The sequence below is a fragment of the Mastomys coucha genome, unplaced genomic scaffold, assembly GCF_008632895.1.
Source record: "Mastomys coucha isolate ucsf_1 unplaced genomic scaffold, UCSF_Mcou_1 pScaffold9, whole genome shotgun sequence".
NCBI lineage: Eukaryota > Metazoa > Chordata > Mammalia > Rodentia > Muridae > Mastomys > Mastomys coucha.
This window is the reverse complement of record NW_022196915.1, coordinates 52,318,756-52,333,092: the sequence shown is the minus strand read 5'-3', so window position 1 is coordinate 52,333,092 and position 14,337 is coordinate 52,318,756. Positions and strand designations below refer to the sequence as shown.

The window sequence follows — 14,337 nt, the reverse complement described above, 5'->3', positions numbered from 1 at the left end:
GGGTGGGAGGTGCTCCAACCTCCAGTCTTTATTTTTAAAAGTTCTAAAAGCAATTGCTAGAGGGAGTCTGTACTACGCCTGCCCTCTTGTGGCCACCCCCAGACTTACAACTCTCTGCATCGCATTTCCAGCCCTTGGCTTTGGGACTCCGTGATTGTTTTAATGGCCCTGCTCAAAATACTTTTTGGACGGCTTCTGGGAAAATGGCAGCTAGACCTGGTTTATGACACACCCAAGGAAACGAGTCTTGTAAAATTTATTGTAGCACGGAACTGGCATTTCTCAATTCATTCAGCAAATTTGGCATTTCCTGAAGTTGCATCCACTCCCAAAGGACTTGGAACAGTTCACACTGGGGCTATTTAGAATAAAGTCGGGGGGGGGGGCTCTGAAGAACTTCCCGAAGTCAAGATCAACACAATTCAGTAACAATGCCAGGGTCTGTGGAGCACAAAGACTACACAAGGCAGGAGAGAACGGGCCTGGGAAAAGCCAGCTGCCTGGAAGTCTGACTGGGCTTCAAAGAACTGAAAACCTCAACACAAACAATTACCTTGTAAAAAGGAGATACACTGGGCTGGGAGATAGGTGAGTCCACAGGGCCCTGGCCTCTCAAGCAGGACCAGAGCCGGATCCCCAGCACACACATAAAAAAGATGGTGTGGTGGCACACACTGTGACCCCAGTGCTGGGGAGCTGGGGACAAGGTGATTGCTGGGCTCATGGCCAGGCAGCCTAGCTTGCTTGGTGAGTTCCAGGCCAGCAAGGAAGCCTGTATAAAAACCCTCAAGACAGAATGACAGCTGAACTTGACTTCAGTCCCCTCCCCCTATACACTCGCACACATGCACACTCATAGACACCCATACACATATACTCATAGACACCCACACTCACATACAGATACACACAATAAACTTAAGTACAAATTAAAAGGATTAAAAAGAGATCCAAGCGGGTGTGAAAGAAGCAATGAATTCAGAAGCAGGAGGAAGAGAGAGACTATCAGACAGGCATGCCTGCCTTCCCTCCCACAAGAACCCAGTGTGAGCCACGATTGGATTAATCAGATGATGGATCTGGGCTGCAGTGTGCAGAAGCTAACATTCATAAATAAGTTCCTGTTTGTTGGCTAAACACGAGAACAGGGTTTCAAGGTCAGGTTTCTAACAGAAGGAGAGTCGGCCAAACTCAACTGTGCCCACAGTGCAATTGCCAACCCTCAGTTGACTCAGAAAAGTTTTAGTCATCTTCAGTGGCCACTCTCCTAACTGTCCCCAGGGGCAGCTCCTGCAGGACACCGCTTTACAGGAAGAAAAAAGCAGTCCTTGTATAAGGAGGAGGAGATGGAGGAGAAAGAGGAAGAGGAGGAGGAAGAGGAGAAAGGGGCACTTTATGATATTGTTATATACTATGTATACAGATAACACATGCACTATTTCAAATGCTCTTCAAATACCTATATAGTTGTTTCTTGATATTCTCCTGAGGTTGGTTTCAGGACTCTTTCATGGATGCCAAAACCTCAGGCATGTAAGTGCCCAGCATAAAACATCATGGTGTTTGCATAACGGCCCCGTACAGCATCCTGTCTACTCTAAATCCTCTCCATGTTATGTATACTATCCTACACAGTATAAATGTTATTGTGAACAGCTATCATACCATATACTTTCGAGATATAGGATAGGATACATTTTAATATTCAGTACAAACCCTGATTACTTAAAAAAAAATAGTGTTGATCTGTGGCCAGCTTTGGTCTGCAGATATGGACGCTGTTAATACAGTGAGGGACATTGTGGATGTCACAGCAGTCATGTGAGGCAGGTGCAGCTCCTGAAACCATTTACACAGAGATCAGGTGATCTGTCTTGGGTCACTCCAGGCTGTGAATAGCAGAGCTCCAGTTCAGCCCTAGGTGTTGCCGTGAGTCTAGGCCTGTAATCCCCCCCCTTACTACTCCTTACAAAAAGAATGCTTCTGTCACTCAATGAAATCACCAACATCCCCGGAAATGGAATCTCCTGTCTAGCTAAGTGTGCGCTCAGAATGTGACACTCACTTTCCTTGCAGATACATATGCGGTCAGCAAGAAATGCAGGGTGTCAGTTCTGGAGTTGAAGCTCATGTCCCAGAAACTGAGGGTCCAGGGCAGCAGTGCAGGGAGGCGGGACCCACTGGGAATGGCAGGAGCCGACCGCACTGTAAGAAGGATTTACAGAAATATCTTCCTTTTTTTTTTTCCTTTTTCTTTCTTTTTTTCTTAGATATTTTCTTTATTTACATGTCATATGATTTCTTGTTTCCCAGTTTCCCCTCCAAAAAACAAACAAACAAACAAAAACAATAAAAACAAACCCCTGTTGCCTCCCCCCTCCCCATGCTTACCACCCCACCCTCTCCCACTTATTGGCCCTGGCATTCCCCTACACTGGGGCACAGAACCTTCACAGGGCCAAGGGCCTCTCCTCCCATTGATGATCGACTTTGCAATCCTCTCCTATACACATGCTGCCAGAACAATCAGTCCTACCATGTATAGTCCTTGGTTGGTGGTTGAGTCCCTGGGAGCTCTAAGGGTACTAGTTATTGTAGACTAACTATGGAGCAGAGACTGAAGAAAGGACAAGCTAGCCTAATATAGCTGTCTCCTGAGAGGCTCTGACAGTACCTGACTAACACAGATGTAGAGGCTCACAGCCATCCATTGAACTGAGTACAGGGTCCCCAATGAAGGAGTTAGAGAAGGGTTTGTAGCCCCATAGGATGAAATATCTTCCTTTTGTCTGTCTGTGGTCATGGCAAGATTCGACCTTCACTCTCTCGTGCCTCCTGCCACATGATCACGCTGTCAGGATACACCAGAGGCTGGCATTTCTATCTTTCAGGTCTCAAATGTAGAAGAAACGAATCCCTGTCTCTTCTAGATTTCTATTTACAGGCATTCTGTTTTATATCACAAATTGAGACAGTCGCTAAGACCTGGGGCTGCCCTATGTACTCTTCACCCGTGTGGCTTCTGGCACCACAATACCTGGCGATAACCTGGGAGGGAAGGCTTCCGTTGCCTCGTGACTTCAGACCACCCTGGCAGAGAAGGTGTGGTGGATGCAGGAGAGGGTGATGAAGGCTCTTCACAACATGGCAGACAGGAAGCAGATACCAAGGCAGGAAGCAGAGGCTGGGGCATAACTTCCACCTGTCAGACTCCACTGTGGAGAGCTTTTGGGGCAGCTTGGCAGGAATCTGACATTGACCAAGGACAAGGAAATGGGCTTCAGGCAGGAATCTGACATTCGGCCGTGGCAAGGAAGGAAGCTCAGGCAGGAATCTAATCTTAGCCTAGACCAGGGAAGTGGGTTCAGGCAGGAATCTAATTTTAGGGTAGAACAAAGAAGTAGGCTTCAGGCAAGAATCTGATCTTGGGCTAGGACAGGAAAAGTAGTCTCAGATATTTTGGTCATCCTGGCAAGCCCTTAGAAACAGCAATCATGGGAGTGATCCTGGGACCTTGCGCATTGCCTTGCTTGTCCCTTGACTATTTGTGTTTACTGTACTGCTTGACCTTATTGCTTGCATGTAATTAAAATGGTGTAAAAGCAGTTTGGGAAAAAAAAAAAAAAACCTGCCTCAGCTGGCTGGGGTCAGGCTACAGTGTTGTCTAATTGTCTTTTTTCTTTTTTTAATCCTCACTCCTGAGCTGGAGAAATCTGTTGACTGACTGAGCTGGCTTGGTCAGCTTGATCTAAAGACTCCACAGCACCCCAAAATAGCACCAGTGGCTAAGCACCAGTGGCTAAGGACCAAGCATCCAAACCATCAAGCCTACAGTGGGATTTCCGATTCAGACTATAAAACCAACTGTGCCTAAAATGAACATTATCTCTTTTCCTTCATGAACCTACACTGACCTGCTCTAAGAAGTAGGGAAGGAAGACAGATGTGGACAAGGAGGAGGGAGGTGAAATCTAAGCACAGCCCAAGTGTGGTGGTTTGAGTGAGAAATGTCCCTCCTTGTCTCTGGCACTTAAATATTTGATACCCAGTTGGTGGCACTGTTTGGGTAGGTTTGGATGTATCCTTGCTAGAGGCATTGAAAATAATAATAAAGAGTACTTAGACTCTCTCTCTCTTTCTCTCTCTCTCTCTCTCTCTCTCTCTTTCTCTCTCTCTCTCTCTCTTTCTCTCTCTCTCTGTCTGTCTCTGTCTCTGTCTCTGTCTCTGTCTCTGTCTCTGTCTCTGTCTCTCCCTCTCCCTCTCCCTTCTCTCTCTCTCTCTCCCTCTTTCTCTTCTTCCCTCTCTCAGCTGCCCTTTCTGCCCTCCCAGTTCTGCCTCCCTCCCTCCCACTTTTTTTTTTTAAGGCAGCTGTGAAGCAGTTTCTGGGATTTGAACTGGGGTCCAGTGCTCTAACCTGTTGAGCTACCGCTCCAGCACCCCTCTCTCCTTCCTGCTTTGGGTTCAAGATGTGAGCCCTCAGCTTCTGCTCCAGGGTCATAACATCACCAGTCTTATGGATGCTGACCCTGGGGAACTGTAAGCCAAATGAACTCTTTATTGCATAAGCTGCCTTGGTCACAGTGTTTGATTGCAGCAGCAGAGAAGGAACAAGAGACTGGCTAAGCCCCTCCTGCACCACCTGGGGTAAGACACTGATTTAGACAGGGGCTAGTTTTCTGCATGAGTCCCACAGTTAGGCATAGGACTGTCAAACTGTAAGGTTGCTGGAGGAGTCTGTCATTTTAAAGCCAGTGGCTATGGGCCAGGACACTTTCCCCTCTCCCTCTTTTGTTTCTGGTTCATTTGACTTGTCTCAGGATAAGATTTATCTGTACTAACTAATTAAGTCTTTGCTTTTTTTTCCCTTTCTTCTTGCTGAGTAGTGTAACATTATGCACATGGACCCACAATTTGTTTGCTTCTTCATTTATTTAATGTTTCATGTGTATGGGTATTTGCCAGAATGCATATATGTGCACCCATGCATGCAGAAACCACAGAGGTCAGAAAAGCCATTGGATCCCCTGGAACTGGAGTTACAGATGGTTGGAGCCACCATGTGGGTGCTAGGAATTGAACCCAGGTTCTCTGAGAGAGCAGCCAGTGGTGCTCTTAATAGCTAAGCTGTCTCTCTGGCCCCTGTTTATTTCTTCTTTAGAGGCATTTCTCTTGTTTATTATCTTCGTGTAGTGACTTGTGTTCTCATGCTAATTATGTTACCCAAAAACCTGTTTGCAGTGTCCTGCATGTAGGACTAAAGGAAGCCTGTCCCCACTGGGTTTTGTCAATAAAGTTACCAGTGGCCAATGGCCGGGCAGGGAGACAGAGGCAGGACTTTTAGGATTCCCGGGAAGGGACTGAGGAAGGAGGAAGAGGGGAATCCCCTATGATGAGGACGCAGGAGAATGCTCAAGTCACTTTTTTTTTCCTTTTTGTCACCTAAACTCAGAACAGTCCCTGGCTAGTAAGATGGCTCAACAGGCAAAGGTGCCTGCTGTCAAGCATGATGGCTCAAGTGTCGTTGGAATTGACTCTAGCGAGTTATCATTTTACTTCCGCATGCACTGTGATGCACACCTAAGTGCACACACATGCAAAGTAAAAATCAGTTGACATTAAAATAAAAACAATAGTAAAAATCAGTCTAAAACATTGTTTCCCCATTCAAACCACAAGCTTATGGCAGCTGGTCACCTGCATCCGGTGCCCCATCACCACCACCACCACCACCACCACAAGGTAACAGGGCGCATGGTGAAAGGTTAATTAGGCTTGGCCCACAGCTAAATCTGTGAGACTAAGGAAAGTGGACTCTGGGTGTTTAATATGTGTTTGCATAATTGAGAAATCTCCGAGGCAACCTCGTCAGTTCTTTGTTCCTGGTGGTGAGCCACGACAGACCATAAAGCGGCGATTGAGGGCTTCCTGTTTTCTTGGGATTACGTCTGTCTTGTGTGTGTCCTATTCCAGCACAGAGCCCAGAAATGGGCCCAGAGGAAGTAGAAAGTCAACAACCGCTGGACTTCACAGGCAGCAGCGCTCAGAAGAGCCCTGTGAAGAGAAGAGTGGGTCTCCAGCCAGGCAGCCTCTCCAGCTCTGTGGTTGTGGGTAAAGTCATGAAACTTCTTTGAACCCAACTTTCCTAGTCTGTGAAACCAAGTTCCCTAGTTTTGGCTTTTCTGTCTCAAGGGTATTTAGGAGAGAGAGCCTCTTTAAAAACATGCTCAGGATTCCCAAAGCTCAGCCATAGCTATTACTTCTCAAAGCTGACAGCTCTTGACAAATGAGATAGAAATTGTCATGTGGGTCTCCACAGTGTCCAGCTGCTGACAGCTGGTTTTAACTGCAAGTCAGGGAGGCGGGAGCCTCCGCCTTGTGTCACTCCCTGCTCTTTACCCGTCACGGAATCTACCCAACCACCTGCTTTGTTCATTCCCTAGAAGGTGCGTGGATGATGAATTACAGGGGACAGCCCGTGTTTCCTGACACTGGCCCAGGGTCATAGGCAGGGAGCACCCTTCCTGAACTACCTCTGGGGACCTTCGTGGAGCTCCTTGTATTGTCAAATTTGGAGACACAGGGTGCTTTCTAAGGAGCATATCTCAGAATAAAGATGATTTAAATGTTGCTTGAGAATTAGATAATGAAATGATTGTAATTTGAGCAATTTGTAGTTTATAGCCAAACATTCAATCATAAGAATCTAGTCAAAGCAGAGTGAGACACTTGGCCAAAACCCCTAAGAATAGAGTAATGGGATAAATGTAAAACAGACACCAGTGCTGGGATGATGTTCCTTCCCATGGACAGGATGTGGAATTCCAGGCTTCCCAAAGCACATTTTTAAAAAAGGTCTTACTTTACACGACTCTGAGTTAATGTATGAGCTAAAGATGGGCAGAAGCATGGGGTGAGGGGAAGGGGCGGTGTCACAGAGCCCCTGAACTCTGCACTGACAAATGCGTATGACATAGCATTTGTTAACTTCTGAATTCATCTGCTAGGAACTGGAACCGGGGTGCCAAAGGGCCCAGAAGTAGGCAAGAAAGAGGCAGGTTCCACTCTGAGAAGAAATCACTCAGAGGAGGTTTGGGGTTGTAACTATGTGCAGAGCTGTCATGGGAAGAAGGTTCTGAGCTATCCAAGAGGGAGATGCAGAATTTTCTCCACATGCAAAGGACCTGTGTATTGGTTGCTTCTCTGTTCTGATAAGATGCCATGACCAAAAGCAGCATAAGGACGGGTCCAACTTAACTTAGGGTTCCAGAGGGAGGGTCCACAATGGTGAGGAGGGCTGATCACACTCCATCCACTCACAGGAAGGAGAGAGAAATAAGGTTACAATACCTCAAAGCCTCCCCAAGTGATAGACTCCCTCCAGCAAAGACTCTGTGTCCTAAGGGTTCCATAACTCCCCCAAGCAGTGCCATCAACCAGAGTTCAAATACATGAGTCTGTCAGGATCTTTTCTCCTTCAAACCACAACATTCTGATGCAGCACTGAGCCTCCTAGAACTGACTGTCAGGACTGAAAAGTGCCACCATGGGCTTTGTGTGATCACAGCCTGGGACTCTGATCCCAACAGGATTACCACACCAGGGGTCTCTTATGTTGTGTCATTCTTTGTTATCACGTGACTGGTTGGGCCCAGTGACCGCTGATGCTGCTCCCATGTCTGAAAGAAACTTATAAGAAACCCCCTCCATAGTGCTGAGAAATCACTCACAACTGACTTTGCCACTTAGCTCCCCATGGTTCCCTGTGGTCAGGGAGAGAAAGAACACTCCACCCATGTTTCTCAGTAGCGACTGAGAACAGGACATGTATCCAGTAGATGTGATGAGCCTAGTAGTTAAGACGTTACAACAAGTACCATGTCAGGAATAGAAGAAATGAGAAAAAATGACAAAGATTGGGAGAGAATGACAGAAACAAAGGGAGTTTCACAGATAAATAGAAAATAGATACATTATTTTTTTTAATAGAAGGAGCTGGGCATGGGGGCCAAAGCCTGTATTCCCAGCACTTGAGAGACAGAAGCAGATGGGTCTCTGAGTTCAAGGCCAGTCTGGCCTACAGAGCCAGTTCCCGGACTACCAGGGCTATACAGAGAAACCCTATCTTGAAAAACAAATAATGTATTTTAAAGAAGAAAGGGAAGGAAAACATGATGAATTATTGTCTTTCTCTTCTTTTTTGAAGCATAAGTTAGAGTTGGTACAAAATGGAAATATTACTTTTTTATTCAGATTGTATATTTATCAAAGGAAGGCATACAAACATTCTACTACTTAAAAAATAAGTCAGATAGTTCTTTAAGGCTTACACAATAAGCAAGAGCGCCCTAAGCTCTCAACTCTCACACCAAAAGCCTGTTTCCCACTGGCTTTCATTCCAACCCTTTAACCGTTACTTTTTATTTTTATCTCCTATATTTTTAAAGAACAACAACAACAACAAAAGCCTCAGATTGGGTTGTGGCATGAGTCTTTTGGCTTCTCTACATTCACAAAAATTGTTTTCAAATAAATCAGTAGAGAGGCTGGAGAGATGACTCGGTAGTTAAGAGCACATGCTGCTCTTTTAGAGACCTGGGTTCTGATCCTATCTAGTGCCCACATGGTGGCTCACAACTGTTTACAACCCTATGCCCAGGGAATCCATGCCCAGGGGATCCAACACACTGGCTTCTAGCTTCTAGTTTCTAGCTTCTGCAGGTGCCAGGTGCACAAATGGTACATCTTCACACATGCTGGCTGATTAGTTACTCCTCTATTGATGTGACTTTATAAAGAATGTGTATGATTGGGCTTACAGTTTCAGAGAGTCAGAGTCCATGATGATAAAGCAAAAGCTAGTAGGAACAACTGGGAGTTCACATCTCAGTCTGCAAGCAGAGGACAGAGAGACATTGGGAATGGTGACTGTCTTCTAAAACCTCAAAGCTTGTCACCACGAACATACTTTCTCTAACAAGTCCATACCTCCAAATCCTCCCCAAACAGTTCTACCACCTGGGGATCAAGCATTCAATATATTAGCCTATAGGGGCTATTCTTAATTAAGTCCACCACAAATGTAAAATACACATAAAAATAAATAAACAAATAGAAATACAAAATCTATCAGTAGAATATTTAAGGAGACAAGAATCCTGAAAAGATACTACATGATTCCTAGTTCTGGAAAGAGAGGGCATATTGCCTACAAGAGATTCTTGGCATGGACTCTTCTCTGGGGAGTCCTCTCCCTGCTACATCTCCTAAAGTTGGGCACAGAACCAGCTCCACTGCATGACTGGTCTCCAAACTGATGGCAACATTCCAGCAGGCTATGGGTACATTGCAGAGTTGAAACCCAAGCGTCTGGGGCTGACATTCCAAGCCCACACTGATGGTCATGTTGAGTCCTACAGGATTCCAGGGCTAACGTTCCAAGTCTCAGTTCAACACAGGCAATCACACAGTCTCATATTACTGTAAGAGCCTGATCTTTGCCCAAAAACCACAGAGTGACTCCAAAGCTCTCCTTCTAGCCTTCCAGCCCCTATGCCCAATCCTATATGAGGAAGAGGGGACAGCACTGCCCAGGGACTGGGGTAGGGTTACCATTAGCAAGATGCTGCAGGTCACCAACCCTTCAAGGACACAGCAGTTCTCTCTCAGTGGGAGCTCATGAGTGGAAGAATAAACAGGGATAGAAAGATTTGCCAGGCAGCTCTGGGCTGCTCAGCTGTCAGAGTTCACAGTGGTACTGCATTTTCTGGGAACTGCTGGCCCCAGAGTGGTGCAGTGCCTCTCTCTGTTCTTTCCTCCACATTTTTTCATCCAGTCCCATGTTCTCTTCCAAAGAAAGCTTCTTGCCTTTGGCACATTGCATTTGGTCTCTTAGAATGTGCAGCTGTAGCTCAAGGAGGTGATTTGTGCAGGTGACCAGACCAAGGTAGGAGCTTGGTCTGGGACTCCTGACTCTCTCTTTCCCTTTGTTGTCTGTAGTTTTAGTAGTAGTAGTAGTAGTAGTAGTAGTAGTAGTAGTAGTAGTAGTAGAATAGTAATTGTAGTTGCTGTAGTTGTTGTTGTTGTAATTGTAGTTGCTGTTGTGATCAAATACTTACCAAAGAGTTTCTTTTGGCTCAAGTTTTTAATGTACAGTCCACAAAAGTGGGGAGTCATGGTGGCAGGAAGGAGACAGCTGTCACTGTATCCACAGTCAGGAAGCAGAGAGATGAATGCTGATGCCCAGTTCCCGTTCTCTTCTTTGCTCTGTTCAGATCCCCAGCCCATGGAACCGTGCCACCGCATTTGTGATGGCTCTTCTTTCTTCAGTTAACTCACTCCAGAAACTCCTTCAAGGTCACAGGTTTTCTCCGGCATGACTCTAGATTCTGTCAAACTGACCATCAACTTTACTAACTATCACACTACACAAAGACCCAGAGTGGAGACCTCAGACCAGCAGCAAGCCTGTGTCCCCCTGTCCTCTCAGACCTGCTGAGGTAGAATCTGCCCTCAAGCAAGACTCCCCAGCAATGTAAAAGACTGGTTAATAGTTGATACATTAGTTATTTTCTCTTCTCTGTGACCAAGTAACTGATAAGAAGCAATTAAGGGAGAAGACATTTATTTTGGCTCGTGATTTGAGAGGATACAGTTCATCATATTGAGAGGGCATGGTGGCAGATGACTATGGTGGCCAGAGCTGGTGACAGCTGCCTACTCACATCTCAACAGAACAAGAAGCTGAGAAAGGTCAACCAGACATCGGGTCAGGCAATCATCCCCAAGGCCCTGCCCCACAATAACTTATTTCTCCCAGATAGACCCAACATCTCAAAGGTTCCAAACCTCCCCCAAACCAAACATCCCAAATCCCCCCAAACACCAAAAGGTGTTCAATCACATGTGCATGTGGGGGACATTTTACATCCAAACCATAACAGTGGATACGTTCACCATACCCAAGAGTAATTGATGAAGAACCAGGGTGCTTTTGTGTCTAAAACAACTCAAGTTTCCCACAGTATTGTAGGAAGGATTAATGCCTTTTTATGGAAAGAGAAAGGGGGTAGAGATAAACATGTATATTCACTCTCCAAAGCAAGAGCTCACCATTCCAGGTAGAGGGGTGTGAGTGGGTGGTAGGAGATATAACAGTCAAGTCATTGTCCTCTCTCTCTCTCTCTCTCTCTCTCTCTCTCCTTCCCTCCCTCCCCCCTCCTTCTCTTTCTCTCTTTTTCTCTCTCTCTCTCTCCTTTTTAATTTTATTTATATACATATGAGTATTCTGTGGGCATATATGGTGCATGCCAGAAGAGGGCATCAGATCCTATTATGGATGGTTGTGGGCCATCATGTGGTTGCTGAGACTTGAACTCAGGACCTCTGGAAGAGCGGACAATACTCTTTCTCACCCACTGAGCTATCTCTCCAGCCCCTTTCTCTCTTACCAATGCAAAAGTTTGTCTTGACTCTTGACTAATCACAGCCTCTTCACCTCTTGACACTGAGAACACGATTGTTGTAGAGAAGAGAGACCTGAGAGGCTTCATATATATACTCACCAGTGCTGAAGACAAAGGTTTACCTCAGCTTTCCATCTCCAGGGATGTGGCTTTGCAGGAAGAGGCCACAGTTCAGTTGCTCCCCACGTGCCCTCATTCCCTGCCTTTCATAGATGTGATTTGGGTATACAGACATAACTCCTCTTTCCTGAAAAAGCATTGTTTTCTCTGGCTTACCTCTGCCCATCTCCTAGAGCCCTCTCCCAGTCTCCTCTAAACTTGAGATCCTTTCTGGACCCCAGTCTTGTACCCTGGCTCTGCTAGCCAGTCACCCTTTACCAGAGGAAGTTTTAGACTAAGAAATATGATATTAACCTTTTAAGCCAGCCACCCATATCCTGACTTCCCTGTCCCTATTTCAAAATCTTCTTGATCCACTTGTTTTTTAAGGCTTTCCTTCTTTTGTCAAACCGGTCTGAAATTCTCTTAGATCTATGTCTGCAGTTTCTTGACAGGACTTGAAACTCATCCCATATCTTTCTGTTTGTTCCACTCTGCTAGAGGATACAACCTTGTGGCTGATAGCTCCTTGTTGCATTATTTTTTACATAGTTAACAACCCCTAATGCCAGTGCCCTGCTACAATTTGAACGTTTTGGCCAAAGTTACCCTTGGCTTCTGATACCATGAGGTCATTTTAATTGAGTAGAACTAAGATTTGGAGAAGAAAGAGATAAACCTAAGATTATTTCACAAGCTTTACTTGGCCTGTGGATTATTGAGAAGTATATTATTTAGTTTCTAAAACATTTGGAGATTTCTCAGATTTCTGTTATTGATTTCTAATTTTTTTTTTTACTAGGGTCAAAGAGTATATTCTACATGCCTTCCACTCTTTAAATTTTCCTGAGATTTATATTATCACTCCATAGATGATCTGTCTTAGCAATGATCCATGTCTATTAGAAGGGGATGTGCACTTTGGTGGGGGACAGGATCTTTTATGTCTTACTTGAGCAGAGCTGAGGGACTAGTTGTTCAAGCCTTACACGTTCTTGCTGTGCTTCTCCACTTGTTCTGCCAGTTATCAAGAGGGGGTGTAGAGATTTCCAACTATAACTATGGGTTTGGCCATTTCTCCTTTTAGTTCTAGTAAATTTTGCTTTCTGCATTTTGAAGATTTATTAGCTACAAAACTGGGATTTTTATGTTCTCATGATAGGTTACCCATTTCATCACTATGCAATAAGTCTTTTTACGCCTAATTATATTCCTCTCCTTAAATTCACTGGTTTGATATTAATAACAACCTTAATAGTAACCAGGCAGTAACCCAAAACTACCCTCAAGACAGTGACCACAAACTAGTCTCAGATTGTTGTGCCTTTTACTGCTATGTACTTGTAATTTAAAAAAAATCTTTCTATTTTTAACTTTAACTTATTTACATCTTTACATTGAAGTGGATTTCTTGTAGACATTTTTTAAAAATTTATCAAACAGTCTCTGCCTTTAAATAAATGTTTTATGCTGTTTACATTTAATGTGATTATTTATATAATTAGGCTTTAATTCTATCATTTGGTTACTTTTTCCTTGTGACATTTATTCTTTTTCTCTATCTCCTGACACTTGCTGTGTTATTTGAACATCTTATAATTTCTGTTTATTTCCTTTAATAGCTTACTAGATATATTACTCTTTTATTTTCCTCATGGTTGCTTTAGGGTTTGTATACTATAAGTCTCTAACTTATCATACTTTGCCTTCAAATAATATTATAGAATTGTTGTATTCTGTTACTGTATATAATATAATCTGACTATACTTGCAACATGCAGAAGTACAAACAAAGGATCAAAGTGGAATCATTTGTCCTTTTTTCCAGACTAACATTTTTATCAAAGTGTACAAGAAAAAGAGGGTAGAATTGCCTATACATTACTAGCAACTTAGTAACAAAGGCAGTGGCCACAAACTACACTTAAGAGGTTGACCCCAAATTATATTCATATTGTTGTTCCTTTCACTAACATAAACTTACAATCTTTAAAAAAAAAGTTTGAAAAGAAGTTACTTAATGGAATGGAATGACTTGTTAACTCTCTGACCCTTTTTATTACTCTGTGTAGCAAAATGTAACACAGTTGAAGCACTTCTGCTTTGGAACGCGTATGTATATGTTTGTCTTCAGTAATGTATATAAGTTTTCTGTCCTTAGAGCGTATGAACTCACTCAGGATAACATGGGGTTTTTTGTTTGTTTGTTTGTTTTTGTTTATTTTTTGCTTTTGGCTATAAAAATAAGATACCAGAAATAATGATGTATCAGTTTTGCGTTATATAGAAAGTCCAAATGATGAGAAACATTTTTTATTCTGTTTCAAAAAAATAGCAATAATTCTGGTTATTTGGCTCCAGGCCTATTTTCATCTCTTTAGATGTAAGTCCCTCCTCCCCACACTAAAGTTTTGTTCCATGGGGGCCTGCTTTGCTGGGGGACATTCGCAGGAGGAAATCTTGCATGCCCCTCCGCAGTTGTGCATTCTCAGCAACCTCCCTCAGGCTTCTGTGGAGTTTTTCCATCTCCTTCTGTTCACTCTGGACATCTACAGAGAATCAGACATAAATGTGCAGTCAATGCCTTCTCAAGAATCCCTCACAATGAAAACCTCTGCAACCCTGTCGTTTATAAGATATAAGGTCTAGAATAATCAGATAATCCTATCCCCTTGTTTAGCAAACAACACAGTCAAGTCAGGGAGTTATCTGACGGTTTATCTCAGCATGGCTGGGGTCGGGGGGAGGTCACTTTTAAAAGGAGCCTACCCCTACC

General features: G+C 44.1%; 1 protein-coding gene across 4 annotated transcripts in view; it reads right to left on the bottom strand.

Moving 5' to 3' along the window:
- Positions 1 to 13,760: 13,760 nt before the first annotated feature.
- Positions 13,761 to 14,337, bottom strand: part of Nuggc (nuclear GTPase, germinal center associated) — a 46,842-nt gene continuing 46,265 nt past the window's right edge. For 2 of the 4 annotated variants that reach the window (XM_031361372.1, XM_031361373.1), the window contains one exon: positions 13,859 to 14,110. In XM_031361372.1, coding sequence (XP_031217232.1) covers positions 13,965 to 14,110 — 146 coding nt within the window. In that variant the 3' untranslated portion in view covers positions 13,859 to 13,964. Of the gene's footprint in view, positions 14,111 to 14,337 lie in introns of all 4 variants that reach the window. The other 2 variants (XM_031361374.1, XM_031361375.1) reach the window with 2 other exon arrangements.